This window comes from Typopeltis vanoorti, chromosome 4 (assembly GCF_054136105.1).
Source record: "Typopeltis vanoorti isolate ZY-2024b chromosome 4, IOZ_Tvanoo_1.0, whole genome shotgun sequence".
Lineage (NCBI taxonomy): Eukaryota > Metazoa > Arthropoda > Arachnida > Uropygi > Thelyphonidae > Typopeltis > Typopeltis vanoorti.
Genome location: NC_143552.1, coordinates 112,867,951 through 112,893,159, shown reverse-complemented (window position 1 = coordinate 112,893,159; position 25,209 = coordinate 112,867,951). Strand labels below are relative to the sequence as shown.

At 36.0% G+C, this 25,209-nt stretch overlaps 1 protein-coding gene across 1 annotated transcript in view; it reads right to left on the bottom strand.

Moving 5' to 3' along the window:
- The window catches only part of LOC150107614 (receptor expression-enhancing protein 5-like), a 93,214-nt gene that overhangs the window by 36,407 nt on the left and 31,598 nt on the right, over nt 1–25,209 (bottom strand). Inside the window, exon 3 of the mRNA XM_090391421.1 lies at nt 13,251–13,389. Within this exon, the coding sequence (XP_090247547.1) occupies nt 13,251–13,389 (139 nt within the window). The remainder of the gene's footprint in view (nt 1–13,250; nt 13,390–25,209) is intronic.

Genomic DNA, 25,209 nt, shown 5'->3' with positions numbered 1-25,209 from the left:
TAAGAAAATTTATAAAATGAATCAAGGTTGAGCAACTTTTAGAAATGAACTGTAGACTCAAATACACAAACATTATTGAAGAAAAAAATAAAAGAATTTGAAAACAAGAACCAAACCTTGGAGATTTAATGGAAAAAGCTGAAGAAAACATTGATTCAGTCAGAAAGGCATGTGGTGAAGTTATCTGTAAAAAAAAAAACTCCATGGTGGACTCAGATTTAAGAAGCAGTCAAGGAAAAGAAGAATACAAAGAATGTTCCTAGCAAGCAAGTCAGCTTGTGCTCTTAGGGAATACAGAGAAAAATGTAAGGTAGCAAAGCACAGTGTAAAACTAGGTAAACAAAAGTCATGGGAAGATATTGGTAAAAACACAGAAAATAAATATCAAGAAGATAGCAAAATATTCTGGAGGATATTGAAAAAGCTTAAAATGGAGGAAAAAGTACTGTAAACAGAATTGGAGATGATAAAGGTGACATGAAAACTGAAGATGAAGATATTCTAGATGTGTGGAGTAATTACTTTGAAAGACTTAAATGAAACAAGCAGTGTCAGCACAATGACAGAAAACTTCCAAAAGGAATGTAATCAGAAATACATATCCATACTTGAAGTAGAAAAAGTCATCAAAAACCTGAGATGCAGAAAGGCAGCTGGAGTAGATGAATTCAGCCAGAAATGCTCACATATGGAGGTAAAGGTTTTAGTGGTTGCATTGCATAATTCAGAAGGCCTGATCAGGGGTCGAATTACAAAGGATTGGAGCAAAGCTCTCATAGTACCCATCTATAAAAAGGGAAATAAAACTGAATGTGAGAATCATAGAGGTATTTCCCTATTAAGTGTTCCTGGTAAGATTTATGCAAGTATACTTGAGAAACGGCTAAAAAAAATTGTGGAAGGGAAGCTTGGTGAAGAACAAGCTGGATTCAGGTCAAACAGAGGTTGTCAGGATCAGATTTTCACTTTGAAACAGTAGAAAAAATCTTGGAAATATAACAAGGATTTGTATTTAAGTTATATGGTGTAAATGGGACATTATATCAAGCAATACATGGTCTATTTAAGCTGTAAGTCAGCAGTTAGAATTGGAGGTACAGGAAGATGCTTTGAAGTAAAATCAGGTGTGCAACAAGGGAGCACATTATCTCCACTTTATTCATTATCTATATGGATCACATTATGAAGGAAAGTGGTATTAAATCTGATATTAAAATTGGTGATGTTAATTTTAGCTCATTACTTTACTTTATGCAGATCTTATACTTTTGAATAAATCCAGCACAAGTCTGCAAGATTCCTTGACTAAATTGAATAACTGCTGTAATAAATTTGGTATGAAAATCATCAATAAAAAGACAAAGAACATGAAAATGAGCAGAAACATTGAAAACATCAACAGTGTCCTGAACCTATAGAACAAGTAAAACATTTCAGCTATTTAGGCATAATATTTAGTTAAGATGGCAAATTAAATATGGAAATAAACAAATTAGTAAGGCTAGGGGTGCTTAAGGGTCAAAGCTGTATAACTGAGAGGAGACCTCCACATAGCCTTTAACGGAATGCGGAGAACCGACCAGGGTTTCTGACCTAATGTCCAATCCTCACCTTCTCGTGGTGCACCCTGTTGGGTATCTACTTGGATACTGAACGAACGAGGATGGGCTGGCAATTTGGGATTTAGCCGACCAAATTGTATTCTTATTGGTTAAACCAAAATAAAAAATGATGGTACAACATGACAGAATTTCATGCCGGCTGGCGCTTCGCCCGGTTAAACAAGGCCCCCGTTGTTTTCGCCAGGGAACCAGGGCGAACAGCGAAAAGTCAGCTACTGGAACAAATCTGAAAACAAACCACAACTCAACATCACCAGAGTTAAAGATCAGTACTATCAACGTAAGCCTGAATGGCAAAGAAATGGAGCTAGCTGAGGAATTAGATAAGTACCAGATCGACATAATAGGGGTGACTGAAACAAAAAAAGACAAAAACTGGTGAGATCTTTCTGAGCAATAAATACAAAATGTTATATTCAGGCAATGACAATCAAGGAAAAGAAGGAGTAGCCATAGTATTCAACACAAAATACGAGGCTAATCTTCTTGAATGGCAGTCAGTCTCAAGTAGAGTAATGTGGGCAAATATGAGAATGGGGAACTGGACAATGAGACTTATTTGTGCCTATGGTCCCACAGAAGGTTCTACTAAAGTAGAAGTGGAGGAGTTTTTTGAGGCTTTAGAAAAAGCAACTGACACAATGAAAAATGAAAAGTTGGTCCTTGTTAGGGATCTAAACAGCAGAGTAGGAAATGATTGTGAGACATACAAAAATATTTTGGGAAAATTTGGAGAAAAGAGCAAAGCTAATAATAATGGCAAATATCTGTTGAATTTCTGCTCAGGACATGGACTGGTTATTACTAACACCATGTTCCAACATAAAAATGTGCACAAATTCACATGGAGAGAAGAGGCTAGGAATAAGAAAAGTCTCATTGACTATGTTATTGTTGATAGTGATGTTTTCTCCCTGGTGCAGGACACCAGAGTGTACAGAGGATTTGAAATTGGAAGTGATCACTATTTAGTCTTCAGCAGGATAAAATTGAATTTCATATTGAAAAGAATAACATGTAAGAAAGTTTTAAAGCGAATAAAAGTTGAGCAGCTCTTAGATGTGAACTGTAGACTAAAATACACAAAGATTATTGAAGAAAAAATGAAAGGGTTTGAGAATAGGAACCAAACTTTAGAGATTCAGTGGCAAACTCTGAAGAAAACATTGATTGATTCTGCCAGAGAGGCATGTGGTGAGGTTGTCTGTAAGGATGAAAAAATCAGAACTCCGTGGTGGACACAGGAAGTTAAAGAGGCAGTGAAGGAAAAGAAGAAAGCATATCAAAAGTTCCTGTCAAATAAGTCATCTTGAGCTCTTAGAGAATATAGAGACAAATGCAAGAATGCTAAACACTGTGTAAAACTAGCTAAACAAAAGTCATGGGAGGACTTTGGCAAGAATATAGAAAATAAATATCAAGAAGGTGGCAAAATATTCTGGAGGTTGTTGAAGAAGCTTCAGAATGGAGGAAAGAGTGCTGTAAAAGGAATTAGAGATGATAAAGGTGACATGAAAACGGGAGAAAAAGATATCCTTGAAGTATGGAGTAATTACTTTGAAAAACTGCTAAATGAAACAAGCAGTGATGACAGCACAGTGGTAAAAAACACTGACCAGGCATGCAGTCAGGAATACATATCCATACTTGAAGTAGAAAAAGCCATCAAAGGCTTGAAATGTGGAAAGGCAGCAGGAGTAGATATTCGACCAGAAATGCTGAAGTATGGTGGTATAAGAGTCTTACAGTGGCTGCACTGCATAGTTCAGAAAGCCGGAACTGAGGGACGAATTCCCGATGATTGGGGTAGAGCTCTCATAGTACCCATATATAAAAAGGGAAATAAAACTGCATGTGAGAATTACAGAGGTATTTCCCTACTGAGTGTTCCTGGCAAGATCTATGCAAGTATACTTGAGAAACGGTTGAGAAGAATTGTGGAAGAAAAGCTTGGTGAAGAACAAGCTGGATTCAGGCCAAATAGAGGCTGTCAGGATCAGATCTTCACTTTACGACAAATAGTCGAGAAAGCATGGGAATATAACAAAGATCTGTATTTAAGTTTTGTCGATTTGGAAAAGGCTTGACAAGGTGCCAAGAGAAGCTATTCAATACGCTGCAGTTATATGGTGTCAATCAGTGGGGCATTATATCAAGCAATACTTAGTCTTTATTTGAGTTGTAAGTCAGCAGTTAGAATTGAAGGAAGTACAGGAAGATGGTTTAATGTTAAATCTGGTGTGAGACAAGGATGTACATTATCCCCTCTGTTATTCATTATCTATATGGATCACATTATGAAGGAAAGTGGTATTAAACATGATATCAAAATTGGAGATGTTAATGTCAGCTCTTTGCTTTATGCAGACGATGTTATACTTCTAAATAAATCCGCTACAAGTCTGCAAGATTCTCTGACTAAATTGAACAGTTGTTGTAATAGATATGGTATGAAAGTCAGCAATAAAAAGACAGACAATGAAAATAGGCAGAATCATTGAAAATGTGAACTGTGTTGTGAATGGAGAACCTGTGGAACAAGTAAAACATTTCAGCTATTTAGGCACGATTTTTACTGAAGATGGTAAATTAAATATAGAAATAGACAATAGAATCAGCAAAGCTGGTATGGTGGGAAGTCAATTGAATAAATTCATATGGAATAAGAGAGAAATTAGTCGGAACACTAAATTAGCTGTATACAAGACAGTGTTCAAACCAGTTTTAACTTATGGATCTGAGAGCTGGGTCAGAAGTAAAACGCTTGACCAAAGACTAGAGACCGCAGATATGAGAGTCCTGAGAAAGATTAGAGGCGTGAACAGATGGCATCAATGGCAATATCATATTAAAAATGAGGATATGAGGAAAGAACTTGACATTGTCAGTAACAGGAATGTGTTAGCAGAGCTAATCTCAGGTGGTATGGTCACTTAAACAGAATGGGCGAGGAAAGATTAGCAAAACAAGTGTTCTCTGCCAGGTTGGCAGCAAAACGACCCAGAGGAAGACGAAGATATAGGTGGATTGATACAGTGCCTTAGACGATAGAAATATAAGATCTGATAATATTGGAGTCTTGACAAGTAACAGAATGATTTGGAGGAAAATTGTAGATAGGAAATTAATAATGATGTAATTTTTTTCATGTAGTACTATCATATCCTGTGCACCCCTTGAGGGTACATGGCAGGAATTTGATGATGAAAGGCTGGTATGGTAGGAAGTCAGTTGAATACTAAATTACACTAAATACAGCTAATTTAGTGTAAACACTAAATTAGTTTGTATATCACCAATTTTAACTTATGGATCCGAGAGCTGGGTTAGAAATAAAACACTTGATCAAAGACTAGAGATCTCTGACATGAGTTCTGTGAAAGATTAGTGGAGTGAACATGGCCTCAATGGTCACTGTTAGTATTCAGGAATGTATTAGTATAACTAATCTTAGGTAGCATGGTCACTTGAACAGAATGGGAGAGAAAAGATTAACAAAACAAGTGTTCTTTGCCAGGTTGGCCGGATAAAGTAGATCGACTGATAGAGTAAAAAGCACCTTAAAAGACAGAAATAAGATCTGATAATACTGGAGTTTTGATAGATAAGATTAATTTGGAGGAAAATTATTGATCAGAAGTTAATAATGATGTAAATTTTTCATGTAGTATTGTAAAATCTCTTGTGGTGAAAAATTGAAATATTGGGGGCCATTAAAATACTTTTAATTAAGAGTGTATATAACCTAATGTAATATAATAATTTTTGTAATATAAGGTTAAAATACCTGAATGTAGAACCTCAAGCAATTGTAACAAAAAAGCTCAGACAGGATTAGGCTAGTTAACTTAAGGTCAACAAGTCTCAAAGGTCACATGACTGAGTTTTGCTGCCAAAACCTACTTCAAGCGTGGTGATAAGGGCACTACCATTAAATCTGGGAATTTTTTTGGACATGTAATAAAAGGCGGAGATTGAGGGGTGAGGGCATTCTCTTATTTTTTTTTGTTCCTGTGGCAAGCTATTCGAGGGTGGGAAGAATCGCGATCCCGCAAACAGTAGTTTCTGAAGACCACGGGGAGTTCGCTGGCAGTATTACAAGATATCTTTCTGTGAAATTCATCGACGAATGTACCAATCCATATGCGTGCTGATTTGTAGCAGTCGATGAAGTTCCTAACATCGACAAAAAAATGCATTAAAGTTACAAGGAAGAAATCTGCAAGACGACAACCGCAGGATAGTGCCCAATCGCAGCTGTTGTGCAAGAAAAAGAAAATAACCAGTGGAATTCACCTTTAATCCTTTTGAATTCAGGACTGTACATGATATAGAGGCATTGTAAGTAGATCGCTTTATGTTAATAGCCTAGATTGTGTGTAAATACGATAGATGTTAATTCTACTTAATGGCATAATATTAGTGTTGAAGAGGTCAGAAAGCCGAAAATCAGTTTGAATGTGTAATATAGAGTATTGTAATCTTGAATAATTACATAATGTTTAGAATGTGTATAGTATAATTTTGCCTTATATTAGTTGTAATGAGAGTAAGGTTATGTGTGCATAAATTCAATCACGTGTTTAATAAGTTAGGTGTAAATAATTTCTTTGTCTAATGCTTTTAGTGAATTGTTCTAATGAATATGTGGAGAATCAGACACATGATATGTCCTATTTACTTTTGTACATAATTGTCTTAGAATAAACGTTTGGTTTTGTTAATAGCTTGCCTGATCTTTGTTAGCCAATGCACTGTCTCATAAAAACAATTCGAATCTGTGTGACCTAAGTCAAGTAACAACCACGACTGAATAATTCTGAGTTGCTTGAGAAAGAATTGATTTAAAGAGTTATTCTACGTGCATAGCTAAAATATTCGTTTGTAAGGGAAAGATAGAAAATTCTTTTACATGATCCTTAATGGTGCAGTCGTTAACAAAAATAAATTTTTAAGGATTAATACATTTGAATAATAGCAATGTAGATTAAGGATTTAGTCCCAGCTAGAGGCTTTTCCTAAGTCTATGAGACTATACATTACGACCTTGAAAGGGGAGGGGGGGAGTAAGCTAAGTAGATTACGAAAGGACAAAAGTTAAATAATAGTGTTATACATGAGTTAGAGATTAGAGCATATAGGCAATTTGTACAAGCTCAAGCAACCATGAAATTAACAAAGTAAGAGGGGAAACACACATTTAGTTAAAAAGTAAAGTAATAAACAATATATAAAAAATTAAAATATAAATTACAAAATTTAACAGTATCATTATAATTATCCTGTACACCCCCTGAATCAGGAATTTGATGATATCTGGGATTCATCTCCTATGGTGCTTAGGTCTAAAGCAGTGTTTCCCAACGTTTTTTGGATCATACCCCACCTCAACCCTGATAGTTGAGCATATCCGTATATGAGGAGACGAACGCAACATATTTTCTAATTGCCCCCTGTGGGGGCATATGCCCCCCCCCCTCCCACGCCAAGAAACACTGGTCTAAGCAACTACTAGTGTTTTTGTCAGATACCTTCACCAATGACAACTTCCCTACACAGATACAAATTTCACTATAATGCTGACCAATTGACTTCAACATTTTCTGATTTGCTCAAGTGCAATAGCTGTTCTTCAATAATATGAAAACTACACACAATTTGCAAGTATCTCAAGCTTTAAAATAGTTTTTGAATATAGAAACAATATCACAGGAAACAAGAAAATGAAAAATATCAACCTCATTATCGAATTATCATTCTTTCTCCTCTACTTGCTCCTTCCCCCTGATTCTATTAGAATATTCGAGGGCTAGGGGTGAATCTTTCCTATCTTGCTAAGTCATTTCGTCTTCTGCAGCCACCGAAGGAGACAAGCTAGCCTCAATAGGTGCCGGTCACAAGCCCAGAAAAATGGCGAGGGTTGATGTCAGGAAGGGAATCCGGTTGTAAAACTTCACTGCCAGCTCTAGCTATGATATGAGTCAAAGAGAAAATGATATAAGGGCTAGAGCGTACCCCTTAAGCGACGCGCAGCCACATCGCCCTACAGCTGCGAAAAGTGGACAAGGGCGGTTGCGGTTAAAGAAGCGAGCCCAGCAAGTGGAGAGGATGTTGCGAGTGGGAACAATGAATGTTGGAAGCATGACTGGAGGGGGAAGAGAGGTGGCAGACATGATGAGGAAGAAGAAGTTGGACATTTTGTGTGTGCAGGAGACAAGGTGGAAGGGGGAGAAAGGCAAAGGAACTGGGAGATGGATATAAATTGTTCTACTCTGGAGTGAATAACGAGGGAAGAAATGGTGTAGGAATTGTGGTGTGTGGCAAAATGAAGGGCGAAGTACTGGAAGTGGGTAGAAGGAATGACAGGATCATGCGAATGAAATTGGATGTTGGAGAAGAGCGGGTGGTCGTATTATGTGTATATGCCCCGCAAGTTGGCTGTACAGCAGAGGAGAAAGATGAGTTCTGGAACGTGTTAGATGAAGAAATGAGGGAACTAGAAGAAAACAAGATGGTGATTGTCGGAGGAGACTTGAATGGACACATAGGGAGACAATAGAGACTGTGAAAGGGTGCATGGTAACCATGGAGTGGGAATGATGAACCAGGAAGGAGAGAGGGTTGTGGACTTTGCAGTAGCGTTTGATCTGGCAATTGTGAATTCGTTTTTCTATAAGAGAGAAGAACATTTGATAACATTTAGGAGTGGTAACAACAGTTCACAAATTGACTACATTTTGACTAGAAGAAAACATCGTAAGGTTGTGACAAATTGTAAAGTAATTCCAACAGATCAAGTGGCACAGCAACACCGACTGCTGTGCGCAGACTTTAAAAGAAGATCGAAGATAAGAACCTCTGGAAGCCATGGCATGAAGACAATTAAGTGGTTTCGCATAAAAGAAGAGAGTGTGAGGAATCGTTTCAGGGAGAGGGTGTTAGAGAGGATTTCGGATGGACTGGAAAGTGTACAATATTGGTGGAAACGTAATTCAAAAGTAATCCACAGCTGTGCAATCGAGGTGCTTGGTGAGACATCTGGAAAGATTAGAGAGCAGAAGGAGGGTTGGTGGTGGAATAATAATGTACAAGTGGCAGCGACAGCTAAGAGGAAGGCAAAGCAGAAGTGGGATGAGTCAAGAGTGGAAGAGGACAGAGAGGTGTACAGAGAGAGAAAGCAAGAAGCCAAGAGAGTTGTGGCACAGGCGAAGGCCATGGCATATCGACCTTTATGATCAATTAGAAACAAAGAAAGGACAGAGAAAGATTTATCGATTGGCAAAATGTAGAAATAAGGTCTCAAAGGGCATCATACATGTGAGGCAGATCAAAGACACTGAAGGAAGAATATTATGGAGGGATGTGGACATAAGAAACAGATGGAGAATATACTCTGAGGGACTTTTGAATGAGGAAAATGCAAGGACTCACAGAGAAGATGGGTAGCCTTTCTGAGGGGATGGTGCAGAACATCAGTAGAGTGGAAGTGACAGAGGCCATGAAGAGGATGAGGAATGGAAAATTGGTGGGCCCTGACAGGATTCCAGTGGAGGCATGGAAGGCACTGGGGGAAGAGGGAATTGACCTGCTGTGGGACCTGTTCATGAAAGTTTGCCAACAGGAAAATATACCTGAGGAATGGAGGGAGAGTACTCTTGTCCCCATCTACAAGGGTAAAGGGGGATGCACAAGACTAAAAATTACAGAGGAATAAAGTTGATGTCCCACACAATGAAAATCCTAGAAAGGGTTCTTGATGGAAGATTGAGGAAGGAGGTGGAGATTGCAAAGGAACAATTTGGCTCCATGCCTGGTAGATCAACAACAGATGCTATCTTTGGGTTACGGCAGGTGATGGAAAAGTTTCAAGAGAAACAACGGGAGCTACATCCGGCATTTACTGATCTGGAGAAAGCATACGATAGAGTGCCCCAAGGCAAGAAGTCTGGAGGTATCTGAGGGAGAAGAAGGTTCCGGAGAAATATGTCAGGTAGGTGCAGGAGATGTACAGAAATGAGAAGACAAGTGTTCGGACCTGTCTGGGACAGACAGAAGGTTTTCATGTAACAGTTGGCTTGAATCAAGGGTCAGCATTAAGTCTGTTTAATATTGTGATGGAGGTGGTGAGAGAAGATGCGCCTTGGGCAATGTTGTATGCAGATGACATCTTGCTGTGTGCAGAAGAAGTTGGAACTAAACTGGAAAGATGGAGAAAAGTACTGGAAGAGAGGGCTATGAGACTGAGCAGAAGTAAGACAGAGTATATGTGTTGCACAGTGGGCAGCAGCCAGGAGACAGATCTGGAGCTGGAAGGAAATGTCATCAGAAAGGTGAGGGACTTTAGATACTTTAGGTTCAACAGTGGAAGAAGATGGAGGAGCTGAGAAGGAAGTAGGATGCAGGATACAAGCAGATTGGAAGAACTGGATGGAGATGGCTGGAGTGTTATGCGATAAGAGGGTGCCGATCAATCTGAAAGGCAAAATCTATAGGACAGTAGTGAGGCCAGCTATGACGTATGCTATAGAAACTGTGGCCCTGAGGAAAAATAACATCAGCAGGATGGAAGTAGCAGAGATGAGAATGCTTAGGTGGATGTGCAGCGTGACCAGAAAGGATCGTCTGAGAAATGACTATGTGAGGGGAACAGTGAAAGTTACGAACTTAGGAGCGAAGATACAGGAATCAAAGTTGAGATGGTTTGGTGATGTCATGAGGAGGGAGGACGAATATGTGGGAAGAAGGGTCATGCAGATGGATGTGCAAGGAAGGAGGAAGCGTGGGCAGCCAAAGAAGAGATGAAGGGAGCTGATAGAAGAGGACTTGAGGATGAAGAACTTGGATGTGGTGACAGCCCACGACAGGAAGATGTGGAGGAGACTCATCATCAACAGTGACCCCACTTAAGTGGGAGAAGCTGCAGAAGAAGAATTATCGAATCCACAAAAAGGTTCTAAATCTGAAGTACGTTCATAATATGGATAAATTAAAGGTATTTTTTCTATTTTTTTAATTTAATTTAATTTAATTATTATTTTTATTTTACATATTACAGAATCCCTGCTCTAGAGACCTGACATAGAACTCCTGCTTATTCAAGTGAAAATAAATTTTTCCAATAGATAGATATGAGAGAAGTTTAAAGTTTAAAAAGCATGCAGTAATTTTGCTAAATAATAATTTTGAAAATTTGTAGTACGTTATTTTAAAAATATAACCTGAGAACCATTAATTTCCTTGGAAATTTCAAAAATCCCAGATGTTAAGATTCAAATGCATGAAGCAAGCAAATATGAGAGAAGTTTAAAGTTTAAAATTGTTTTTCGTGGGTTTAAAAAAACCCACGAAAAACAATTTTTAATCAACAAAATGTTACTGAGGTGATAAATTTTCTATGTTGTAAGGAACATAGAAAATTGACAAGAGCGTCTGATTCAACATTAAATTATATCTTCCCATTGTGCACTCTGTTGGTAGGCATCCAAAACCAGATATTGAATGAATGAGAATGGGCTAAAAATTTGAGATAGCAATCTTCCTACTTCTTCCTTTCCTCCTCTTTTACCTTGCGGTGTTGAGGATTTTCTATTCATTTAACTGCAGCCGTATCTCAAGGATAAGGTGGTTAAGCCCTATGCCTCCCAGTGTGTCCTATGTCTGTAGATGCATGTGTTCATGGGCCAGTTTACCGTAATGTTCTGGGTGAAAAAACCCCTACCTTCACTTGAGACAAGCTAACTTAACCTTTAACTTTTTTTAACTTTAACCTTTGGATGAAAGACACCAGATGAAGGTTCCTCATGTCACTGACAGGAATCAAACCCAGGTCTTTCTGACCAAAGGACTTTGCTATACTGACTGAGCTACAGAGCCAATATTCTTACTAGCTATTGAAAAGCTTAAAAAATGGAGAGGAAAGAGCACCCCGAGAAGGAATGAGATAAGACAAACTGAAAATAGAGATAATTCTAATGTTCACAGTAATTACATTGAAAAATTAAATGAGAAGCAGTGGCCGAATAGCAGAAGAAAATATGTAGGAGAAACATGATAATGAAACATTTCACTATCAGAATAAGAAAGAAAAGCTATTAAAAACCTGACACCTGTAAGGCAGCTAGAGTAATAATATATAACCAAAAAAGCTCAAATATGGAGGTATAAAAATTGTAGTGATTATATAATTCAGGCCTATTCACCAGCCGATCAGAGTAGTCTCATACCCATCTATAAGAATGACAATAAAACAATACTAAAACTCGAGCAATTTCCCTGTTGAATATTACATATAAGATTCATACAAACATGTTTAAAAAGAGATTAAGGAAACTGAAGACAAACTTGGGAAGAACAAGGAGGGTTCAGGAAAAGATTTTTAAGTTCAGAAATCATGGAATAAAACAAAGATCTGTATTTAAATGGATGAAGATAAGCTATAAAGTACCAAAGGAAAAGCTATTCAAAACTTGAGAATTATGGTGTAAATGGGATATTGTATAGCCTATACTTAAATTGTAGGTCAACAGTTAGAGATATACAGGAAGACAATTTAATGAGTTTAATGGCAAACGGGAAGGGGTAGCGTTTTATGCTGTTATTCATCATTCATATAAATCACACAGATAGGAAGTAGCAATAAACTCAATATCAAAATCAAATATTATAAACTGTCTTTACTTCATATAGATATATTCCAAACAAATTGAATCTTCAGGTAGAAAAAAAAGTTTAGCCAAAATGTGGAATCTAACAATGAAAATTTGCAAAAATATGAAAAACTACATTCTATATGTGAGTTAAATTTGTAAAAAAATAGAATAAGTAAGGCTGGTATGGTGGCAGTCAACTGAATAAATTTTTAATGAATAAGAGAAATTAGCCAAAACACTTGGTAAGATACAATAAAGTATTCTTACCATCATGGATTTTTAGGCCAAGTGGCCTGTTCCAGCTTCATGCCATTGTTTTCTTTGTCTTCCAATTCTTTTTCCATTTATTTTATATCTGTATAGTATTTTTGGCAGTTTGCTATTGTCCATTCAATTTAGATGTTCTAACTTTAAAAAAAAAAAAATATATATATATATATATTTACTTATATATTACTTAATTGGTTTAATATTCAGTGATTGTAAAATTTCTTAATTTGTTTCATGGTGATCAAAAAAGAAAGTGTTCAAATCAATTTTAATTAGAGTGGGAGCTGGGTTAGGAATAAAACAAAGGCTAGAAAAGTGACGACTACATATACAATCAATAGCAGAACCTCTTAAAATGAAGACATTAAAAAGGAACGTAATATTATTAGCAATCTAAGGTGGTTTGATCATTTAGAATGAGAGAAGAAAGTTATGAAAGAGTGTTTGATGCAGAATAGCAGAAGATCCAAAGAAAGACCAAAATGTAAGAACCAAAAATACTAAAAACCTAAAAAACTGTATAACCATATATAATCTGGAAGAAAATGTTGATAGAAAGCTTTTAACAATGAAAATTGTGCAGGACCAGCATAGTATTATCATTTGTGTACGTACATATGGATATCAGAAATGTTACAAGTCTGGTGATTAATATTACACTCAGGTTCTTTAAATTCTTAGAAAATATAAAAAGTAATTCCATACTGACCTTTGCAAGCCAATAAAATGGTAGCCAGTTCAGGATGATATCAGAAAAAAATTCAACAATGCAAAAGAAAGCAAATACTACCCAATAAGTCAACCACTTGGTATCATCGTCTTTACTGCGGCTTTCAATTGCAATTATTCTGCAGAATAAAAAATATTTTTTTAAAAAATTAAAACTTTTGAAAATTTTAAGTGATGCAATATCTAAAAAATACAACTCATACTAATAAGGAAAAATAGTAATCTCTCAATCATTCAGTCACACTAGGAAATTGAGTTTAAACATTTCAAATGGTACTGTCAGTACCATTTAAAATGTTTAAACTCAATTTCTAAGGTGAATGTTATTTTCCAACCTTTGAAAAAGAAAAAGAGAAAGAATACATGTATTTTATCAAATTATTCCATGTTTTTCTTTTTCAAGTACTTCCTGTAGTGCTACTGCATATTATGAAGAAACATTACAGAGTGCAGATTCTAAAGCTTTTTGCTCACCACCAGTATCAGACATAGAATGTGTCAGAATAATTTTGACAATGCCGAGTTTCATACTTTTTTTTTTTATCGTACGGGAGAAATAATTCACCTTAACAGTGCATGCGCGTGCATACACAGACATAAAGTGCAAAGTGGATGTCAAGACATTTATCCCAGTTGGACTGAGTGGTTTTATCTGTTCTTCAAGCTTAAACTCCTACAATTAAATCTTGAACATTTTTTCTTGTTCATATTTTGCAGCAATCCCAACTTTTGAGTTCAATAACTCTTTTTCAAGTACTCTTTTCTAATGCCTCTTAAAGTGCATGATGTCAAAAACATTAGGTAACTACAAAAGATTACATATTATGCATCATTCATAGTATTTGAACAACAGCACACACTTTTTTTTTAATAATGTAAAGAAAGTTATGTCAAGTACATAAAATAAAAGTGGAATATTTCTGTTAAAGAATGCCACTGATAACCTTTTTAAATGAAAAAACTTCAATAAAAATTATGACAAATCAAAGTTATTACATCAAATAGCTTTAAGACATGATTTTCCCCCTCAGAATCCCATCATAACATAAGCATCTTTAACTCGGCATTTTAGACTTCAGAATATGATTTGGTGCATTTATTAAATGAAATTGAGTGTAACATGGTTATTGAATTATCTTAAGATAATTCAATATTCTTCCATAAAAGGAAGTCATTTTGCCTCTTTACAGGGCCTTGATATGACCTCGGACTATTGCATACAGGTCTGATTCCATGGTGATGCTGATACAGTGGAGAGTAAAAGAGTATTAAAGATGACACCAGGTTGTGGAATACAAATTAAGAAGACTGATCTGAGAATTTATGGAATACAGAACTAGTAAATAGGAAAAAGAAGAATGATATGACTGAGACTTAACTTCTGAAAGGGTCATATACAGGATACCAATATATGAAAATTTTCATTTTATGGATGGTGGAGAAAGGACTATCCATGGAAGTAGAGAATAAATTCTGTGAAGGGGATGAGGGTTAATTTTTCTCTGAGTGGTGCATAATTGGAATGGATTGCCTTTGGCAGTTGTGAATGAATCTAAGAAAGGTATGACAGCTGGTGCAGGTGATATGTGAGCTCCGTTGATGAGTCCCAAATTCTTGGAAGTCTCTTTCAAGATCTGCAATCTACCTATTAGCCACTCAAAATTGAATAAAAGATCGCTTTTGTTACCAAGTTAAAGCAACCAAATGATTGAAACCGAAGCATTGATATTTGACAGTGAGTTGCCTGGGAGTATGCCTACCTTTGGTACAAGTATGATATGTTATTGTAGTTTGGTTTGAAATCATGCAAAAAAGTTTTTTTTTTTTTTTTTAATTATGTGGATCTCACCAACAAGGGGTTTAAGTTTATAAAATCTACAGTACACCTTACAAAGTCCCAAAACTGTAAAAACAAATTTCACAATTTATTTTTCCAACAGGAAATTATGTAGGTTATGTTCTACTGTATTTACTTGAATATAACTTGCACTTTTTCCCCAAAAATTAAAGTTAAAAAATGGTGGTGCGAGATGCGAGGATTTTCGGAAACTAAAGAGTTTTTCTGGAGAAAAAAAAAAAAGAAATTGATATTTATAATTAGATAGTTAGTATTCATTATAATTTATAACTGCTTACATTATAAAAAAAGAATGAATGTATTTAAATTTTAATTATCAACGTTATTTATGCAATTGGCCGCTCTCCTTCATCACACAATATATTTGAATCTTTAGCGACAATGCTTCTGTAATTAAATTAAAACAAACAGTTGCATTATTGCTTGTTCTTTTTATCATTTCACAATCATGTGATCTTTGAGTTTAAAACCAGCTCCGTAACTTGAATGTTTCTCCATATTTCAGGCAAAAATTGCCAATAATTTACAAGACTTGAGATATGCTATGAACAATCCTTCACAAATGACTAACGAGAAGTGAAAGCAGAGCACAAAACAGACAGCAATGGTAGGTTGGTAGAGATAGTTCAGCTATGAAGACATACATATGACTGGAGCAGTATTATCAAAATATCACGACTCAACAACAAAGGTAAGTCGACAATTGTTGAGTTGAAAGGCTGATTCTCTTCAACCGAATTCAAAAGTATCTAAAACTGCCATAACAAAATTTACTATGTATTTCTTAAAGTTTTAAACTTTTTCATGTGAAAGTATATGCAAAACTTTTTAATTTCTTTTTTTTTTTGTAAAGTAGAATCAGGGATGCAAGATATATGCAAGGGCGAGTTATATTCGAGTAAATACAGTAGATCACTGTCCTACCCATCTCCAAGACATTCCATTCATTATGAAAATATTATAGCTTTCTACAGTGCTGGTGTAATAGCATATAAAAATCAAACTTAATTACCCAAAATATCAACTTTTACATTAAGATCACCTGAAGTGTGTGTGTTGTATGCAAAAAAGCTAACATCTCACCATGACAAACTGCAGTATTATTGATTTTGGTCAATTAGTCAACCACAAAACGTAACCTAGCCTGTGATGAAAAAAATAACTAATAACTAATCATCGGGAATTCGTACTCTGTCCAGGCTTTCTGAACTATGCAGTGCAGCCACTGTAAGACTCTTATACCATCATACTTCAGCATTTCTGGTCGAATATCATCTACTCCTGCTGCCTTTCCACATTTCAAGCCTTTGATGGCTTTTTCTACTTCAAGTATGGATACGTATTCCTGACTGCATGCCTGGTCAGTGTTTTTTACCACTGTGCTGTCATCACTGCTTGTTTCATTTAGCAGTTTTTCAAAGTAATTACTCCATACTTCAAGGATATCTTTTTCTCCTGTTTTCATGTCACCTTTATCATCTCTAATTCCTTTTACAGCACTTTTTCCTCCATTCTTAAGCTTCTTCAACAACCTCCAGAATATTTTGCCACCTTCTTGATATTTATTTTCTATATTCTTGCCAAAGTCCTCCCATGACTTTTGTTTAGCTAGTTTTACACAGTGTTTAGCATTCTTGCATTTGTCTCTATATTCTCGAAGAGCTCAAGATGACTTATTTGACAGGAACTTTTGATATGCTTTCTTCTTTTCCTTCACTGCCTCTTTAACTTCCTGTGTCCACCAGGGAGTTCTGATTTTTTTATCCTTACAGACAACCTCACCACATGCCTCTCTGGCAGAATCAATCAATGTTTTCTTCAGAGTTTGCCACTGAATCTCTAAAGTTTGGTTCCTATTCTCAAACCCTTTCATTTTTTCTTCAATAATCTTTGTGTATTTTAGTCTACAGTTCACATCTAAGAGCTGCTCAACTTTTATTCGCTTTAAAACTTTCTTACATGTTATTCTTTTCGATATTAAATTCAATTTTATCCTGCAGAAGACTAAATAGTGATCACTTCCAATTTCAAATCCTCTGTACACTCTGGTGTCCTGCACCAGGGAGAAAACATCACTATCAACAATAACATAGTCAAAGAGACTTTTCTTATTCCTAGCCTCTTCTCTCCATGTGAATTTGTGCACATTTTTATGTTGAAACATGGTGTTAGTAATAACCAGTCCATGTCCTGAGCAGAAATTCAACAGATATTTGCCATTATTATTCTTTGCCCTTTTCTCCAAATTTTCCCAAAATATTTTTGTATGTCTCACAATCATTTCCTACTCTGCTATTTAGATCCCCAACAAGGATCAACTTTTAATTTTTCATTGTGTCAGTTGCTTTTTCTAAAGCATCAAAAAATTCCTCCACTTCTACCTTAGTAGAACCTTCTGTGGGACCATAGGCACAAATAAGTCTCATTGTCCAGTTCCCCATTCTCATATTTGCCCACATTACTCTACTTGAGACTGACTGCCATTCAAGAAGATTAGCCTCGTATTTTGTGTTGAATACTATAGCTACTCCTTCTATTCCTTGATTGTCATTGCCTGAATATAACATTTTGTATTTATTGCTCAGAAAGATCTCACCAGTTTTTGTCTTTTTTTGTTTCAGTCACCCCTATTATGTCGATCTGGTACTTATCTAATTCCTCAGCTAGCTCCATTTCTTTGCCATTCAGGCTTCTTACGTTGATAGTACCGATCTTTAACTCTGGTGATGTTCGGTTGGGGTTTGTTTTTAGATTTGTTCCAGTAGCTGACTTTTCGCTGTTCGCCCTGGTTCCCTGGCGAAAACAAAGGGGGCCTTGTTTAACTGGGCGACGCCCCAGCCGGCATGAAATTTTGTCATGTTGTACCATCATTTTTTTTATATTTTGGTTTAACCAATAAGAATACAATTTGGTCGGCTAAATCCCAAATTGCCAGCCCACCCTCGTTCGTTCAGTATCCAAGTAGATACCCAACAGGGTGCACCACGAGAAGGTGAGGAATGGACATCAGGTCAGAAGCCCTGGTCGGTTCTCCGCATTCCTTTAAAGGCTATGTGGAGGTCTCCTCTCAGTTATACAGCTTGGGAGCCAAACATGGTTTAGTTGAAATGATAACTTTATAGAGGATATCTCTATAGTGCATTATTTTTCTAATCATAAATATTAGTTGTGAAGATCTATACAGTTTCTAAAACCATGTTTCAATTAGTTAATTTTTTCAGATATCTTTTATGTATGGAATGACTATGCCATTTGTTTTCCCCTCTAGATGTGTTCTTCAAGATTGACTTTTGCTATCACTACTAAATTTCATTTTTTAAACTCAATCTGAACAAAAACTGTTACTACTCTTTAAATCAGGGTCTTCAACACATGGCCTGCTGGCCATTTTGAAAAAATAACTATTTAACATTAAAATGCGATTAAATAAAAAATAATTTCAATGAAGCCCGCATATACTGCGGGCTTCATTCTAAATACCGCATATACTGCGGTATTTAGAATTGTAAGATGCTTTCCAGAATCACAAGGAACACTTTGCATAAAATCCTATAAAAATAAATATTAAATAGACATGCTTCTTCAGCCATCTACCAGCGCCAAGCTGGTACTTAAGTACTAGTACTAATGTCGCAGGTAGATGGCTGAAGAGGTAGTTTGTTCGAGTGCGCAGTCTAGTGCCTTCCAGATACATCTCGAAGGTTCTTGATACTTCGTTATTTTCATATAAATACAAGAGGATCTCATCCACAGTCAGCCATTTGTGAACAGTGTAATATTCGTGTATAAGTGTACGCAGGTTCGTCGTGTCGGCCATAGCCTATTGTGGTTTTATATTGCCAGACTTTCTTCATTAGTGAGAGACATATTCAGTGGATAATAACCATTACATGGCCATTTTGGATCATTTCATTTTTGGGTTCACCTTCCATCACTATAGCGTCTATGAGTAAAAAGCATACATCAAGTGATTATTGTCGGGTTTATAATGAAAAGTAGACCAATTTGTACTTTTTTGTGCCTATCGACGATAAGCCAGTGTGTTTAATTTGTCATGAGTCATTGTCAGTATCAAAAGAATACAATATAAAATGACACTATGAGACAAACATTCGTCCAATTTCGATCACCTTCAAGGGTGGTTTCGTGTGGACAAAGTGAACCGACTCCAAACTGAAAACGCTCCAGTTTTTCGACCTCAGCTTAACCAACCTCAAGGGGGTGGTAACTGATGGTGCCCCTGCTATGGTGGGAAAGTACGAAGGGTTTGTTGCGCTGCTACAGAAAGAACCAGAACTAGAATGAAAAGATTTCGTCCATTACCACTGTTTAATCCACCAGGAGAATTTGGAATCTGTGCTCAAAAACTATTGGATTTCAGAATGTCATGAAAGTTGTTGTGACTTTATTGTCGACAACATTATTAGGGCAAGAGGATTGAATCATCGTTAATTTCAAGACTTTTTGACCCAATAGTGCAAAGCGGATCACGACGATGTGGTTTATTATAGCGATGTGCATTGGTTGAGCAGAGGGAAGGTTCTTAAAAGAGTCTGACTTAAGGAGCAAAGTACAGCAGTTCATGCAAACCAAGGGGAATCCGATTGCAAAATTTAATGCTTTGTGACCGACATCTCATTGCATATGAATGGCCTAAATACGCAGCTACAATCCAAAGATCAACTGGTGCACACTCTGTTTGATCACATCAAATTTAACTTTCGTGGCCAAGCTCAAACTTTGGGAGGCACAACTCGCAAAAAAAGACTTAACTCATTTTCAGCTTCTCGCTGAGTCCAACTGTTTGTCTCTTGATGAATACGCTACAAAATTTGCTGTGTTGCGAAACGAGTTCGAAGAGAGATTTAGCGATTTTCACAACCAACAGTCTTCTTTAGGTTTATTTTCAATGCCATTCAGTGTCAATACTGCCGAAATGCCAGGCTCAGTACAAATGGAGCTGCTTGAACTCCAAAACAACTCTTCTTTGAGAGAAAAATTATTCAATGTGCCCTTGCTTACATTTTACAAAGACTACATTTCAGAGGACGAATTCCCTAATCTTCGCCAGCATGCTTTGAAGATGTGCGCTTTGTTAGGAAGCACATACTTATGTGAGCAGTTCTTCTCCAGAATGAAGCATGTGAAGTCCAAGACAAGAACCCAGATTACGGACCAACATTTCAAGAATAATCTGCACATAGCGACTTCCAACATTGATGCGAACATCAACGAGCTGGTTAAGGAAAAACACTGTCAAGTTGCTCACTGACATGTAAAAAATGAATGTTTTCTTCATTAAATTATCTTTTTTCAAGTATTGATTGTATTTACTTATCATGAACCCGACTCCTACATACGCTCTTAAAGCTGAGTTTGTTTATTTTTATAGGATTTTATATAAAGTATCAAATGCACAGTGTTTCTTGTGAATCTGGAAAGCATCTTACAATTCTAAATACCATAGTATAGCTTAGTGGCACGCAGGCTTCATTGAAATTTTTAATGGGCCTGCACTGTCTGAAAGGTTGAAGACCCCTGTTTTTTGAAGGTACCAGGTGGTGATATGTAATGGCCTGTACATCTAAACATTTGGTAGAATCAAAGAAGCAGAGGGATGAAAAACATATCAATAAATTAAAGTTTTTCTTTAATGTCACTGGTAAATGTAGGTGAGTACAATGTCAGGCCATGGCTATACAGCAATCCCTTTAAAACAGGTGCATTAATCGAATATATTAACCTATGGGAAAAAGTATGATTCGTTCCTCAAATTTCTTTTTTGAACCTTAATTTTTTAATAAAAGAATTAAGATATGTCTCAGGGCCTAGTTAAAGGAAAACAATGAAGCTGAAATACAATAAAACATATTCAGAATATAAATTTTATTATTCTACTTCTTAACAAAGAATTGAGCTAATGTAGTTTGGCGGGCATTTTGTTTCTTTTTTTCATACAACTGACGGTATGGCCCTATTGCCTCTTCTGCAAATTTTACTGCTTCTCCCTTCATCAGGGGCAGTCTCTAAGCATTTGCTGTTTAAAAACTTCGATTGTACAAAAAATATTTTCGAATTGCTTCTGTGAAATCTCTTTTGGCTGACTATCAGTGGTTAAATTTTCTTCATATTCTTCGGGATCTTCCTGCTGTGCATCTAAATTTAGCAGGTCAGAATCACTCAATTCTTCAGAATGAGATTTAATTAACTCTTGGACATTATCATTGAAGGGGAGAAAGAAATGAAGGACGCACGAATTGGTCGCCAACACACGAAATCACGTGCTTTATAGATAAAATTTCCCAACTGTTATAGAAGCAAAATAGTAACCACTTTAAAAACTACAATGATCATAAAATAAAAGTTAATTTTCCGACGTGTAATAATAAACAACTCATCCCAGAAGACAGATTGATTACCCTATTATCGGAATGGATTCTCTTTTTTGTGAGATGTGCAGAAGGGTCTCGAATCTGTGGGCGTACTATAGCAGACATAAATTTTGCAGGTAAAAATTTGGAACATAGTATACATAGAAGTAGTGTAGCATGCCATTAAAAATAACTTTGTAAAATGTTTTAAATGGGTAACTAAATTATTTCATTCTGGTGAATGATTTTTTAAAATAGTTAGCCATAAAAATTTATAGATAGAAAATTTTTAAAATCTGTAACATTTATTTTTAAGATGTATATAGGCGCACTAATCGAATTTGGGAATTAAAAAAAAAATGACGCACTAATTGAGGGATTACTGTACTTTTTTTTTAAAAAAAAGTTATTTTGCTTTGAAATAATGCAGAATGTAGAAAAGAGGACCACAATCAGCAGGAACGTATCATGTAAAACAAGACTACTGTTTTGGATATTCATGAGAAATGGAATATACATGAAAACTAACATTGTTACTGAGGGAGAAAGATCATTATTTCTCTCTCATTCTCTCTCTCCCATCCTTCACAACTTGAGGATGATACTCAAAGCTGATATTGATATCATAGTTGGCAAGCATAGATGAAATAAGCAGCTCCATAAGTTCCTGTTTATATAATGTATCTTGACATTTGAAGTATCTGTACAGAATGCAAATTCAAATAGTTTTAAAATATTCAGAGGAAAATCTTCCTAATTCTAAAGTATTAGCCAATAGAATATCTGAGAAGACAATAGAAAAACCAACAAGGACAATAACATGAGAAAAGCAAAGATTGGTAATTTTATGAGTGTGTGTGTGAAGCCAAGCAGCTAACATTATTTTGCCAGCTTATATGAATACTATACATAATCTATTACTGGTCTCAGTGGAATTTAGGTATGGATTTTAGACAAATAACACTGAGAATTCTGGCAAAGCTAGTCCTAATCTACTATCTAATTCCTTATCCCAAGGAATTAGATGACTTATTAAGTGGTAGAAACTTAAATGTCTCTATTGAGGCATTTAAGTTTCAAAGTATTCTCTTGTCCTACATAAATAATCTTAACTGTAGGTTATTTCTTTCCAGAGAGAAAAGCACTTCAAATTCTGGTGGCAATAAGTTAGAAAGCAGGGATTAGCATTATATAAAATGAAAGTGGTTTCAAGACATTGATAAGTGTTATGTCACAAGTTACATAGTCCTCTTCTGATGTTATAAAGGTAGTCCATAATTTTATCAATTCTACCCTTGAAAGGTTGTAAACCTAAAGTACATTTCTTTCACATTCTGGATGAGCTAAGAGTTATAAAATCTAGGAACCTCATTATTACAGAGACCAAATATCGTAACAGTTTAAGCCATTTCAAGCCTCCAATAAGTAAGCAATGGTCTCACACTAGAAAATGTATTTGTGGTCCCTTGGCAGGGGCTGTAAAAACCAGGGAAGGAACCAATGGACAAATGATAAAATATGCTACAAACCCAAGCTCCCACATCCAGGGCAGCCAATTCACCACTGCTGGCAGATAATCGTGGCCAAGGCACCAGTGTGAAATATGCAATTGGCTTGAACTTAAATACAAAGCCTAAAATGATCACACCATAGCTGGATATTAAACTAGCTGCCTGGAACGTATGAACAGGCTACCAAGTTGTCCAATTAGAAATAATTGCATGCGAGTTATCATGTGATAAAATCTTGCTTGCAGCACTTTCAGAGCTGAATATGCATTATGACTCCCAGACTCAGGATCCAGAACAATCCAAATACCAGACAGCGATGACAAAATTATACTCCTCTACTCTGGAAAAACACACGCATAAGGAGTGGGATTTGCACTCAACAGTAAAGCATCCTTGCAATGTAGTCACTATCAAGCTGATTAGCTATGCTAATGCTGGCTAGCTGTACAAACACGTTATCACCATTACAACTTTTCATGGATGGAATTTAACATTTACAAAAAAATGGGTTCAACCTAACCAATGTTTGAGAGACTTGTGTCAATAGCAAGATTAGATTACAGGTACATGCAAGGATAATGAAACAATTCAAGTAATTTAATCATTTCATTATCCTTTAAATCACCAATTTCAACCTGAAATTTACAGATCAGTGACAGGAAGGCTAGCAAGTACAAGGTAGAAAATTAACAATGGATTATTTAAAAACAATGAGCTGTATGATGGTATAGAAGGAACAAAATGCAGTTGAGCTATAGTAGTTGGAAAAGGAAAAAAAAATAGTGCCTGATGAGACCTTCCTAGCTTTTTGACAGAAAGGCAGTTATTTTGATTCAGATTAAGATGAAGCAGGGCTTTAGTGCTCTCCTTAAATAAACAGCAGGCCAGATTTCTGGCATCACAGCATGGAATTAATACAAACCACAGATCTTCTGATCTAAAACACACTTACTCCAATTATGACACTTCAAATTCGAACATTTATTTAGGGAAAGCACTGAAAGCCTGTTTCATCATCCTAACCTGAATTAGAGTGACTACTACTCATCAAAATAGTTGAGAAAGTCTCATTCTTATCAGACAAATAATATTTCTTCTTTTCTATCTACTCCAGCTTAACCAAACTGTGTTGCCCTTTTTATACCATCATACAGCTTGTATTGTTTTTAATAATCCATTTGTTAATATTGTACCTTGTCATTAGTAGCCTTCCTGCCAATGACAACCTGTAAATTTCAAGATGAAATATTTTTGGCAATCAAAGTCTATTACTTTAATTGTTTCATTATCCTTGTGTGTACATGTAATCTAGTGAGCTATGATGCTAGGGAGTTGGTTTTCTCCTTCAACTTCTCTTCCCAATCTAGTAACAACAGGAAATGGGTAATTCATAGAGTTCATATCCATTACTACCTTGAATGTACTGATGCCCCTGGTGGAAAATAATTCCATTTACCTCATCAGATGCCAGAGGAAGAAGTTCATTTTTTATCTCACAAGCTATATATTTTCAAATCTTCCCTGCAGCTCTACTACAAAGAGCATTCTGAAGTAATATCTACATATGCAAAGCACTTTTTAAGTTGTCCTGAAATATGTCTAATCATGTTCTTTAATTCCTTTTCTGCAGTTTGGTATACTGTGGTGTATGACTTGATCAGTCTTATTTATTGTGATATTCATGTACATAATGGGCGAGTCTTTTACAACTTCATTGAAGTGTGTAAACCAGCAACACATTTCGACACTTCATATGTCGAATTTTGGACACATGAAGATGTATTATTGAAATTTAATGCCAATTACAAGGTTAGAATAATGAAGTACAGTAGTGTAAAAAAAGGTAAGGCAATGGTGCCAGTGGCAGCATATTTTAGCAATTATCGAAAATGTCACAAAGGTATAGCTAAGAATATGCCAAAGGAACTATAAACTTAGCTACAGTACTGATGAAAATGTCTGGTCTGTGTGTGTATGTGTAGCAGAGATAAGAAAATGGTTCCAAAAAAACTGAAGGATTTTATAATGATAACTTCGAAAACTTATATAGTGAAGAAATGACCTGGAGTATTTCCATATACTTTATATTTCACTGACATCTCTTTTGGGTGAGAATCTATCATAATGAAGGCATCATTATAAAAATGCCCTTCATATAAATTTCTCTTTCTTATAACTTGCACATCATATTTCTTCATC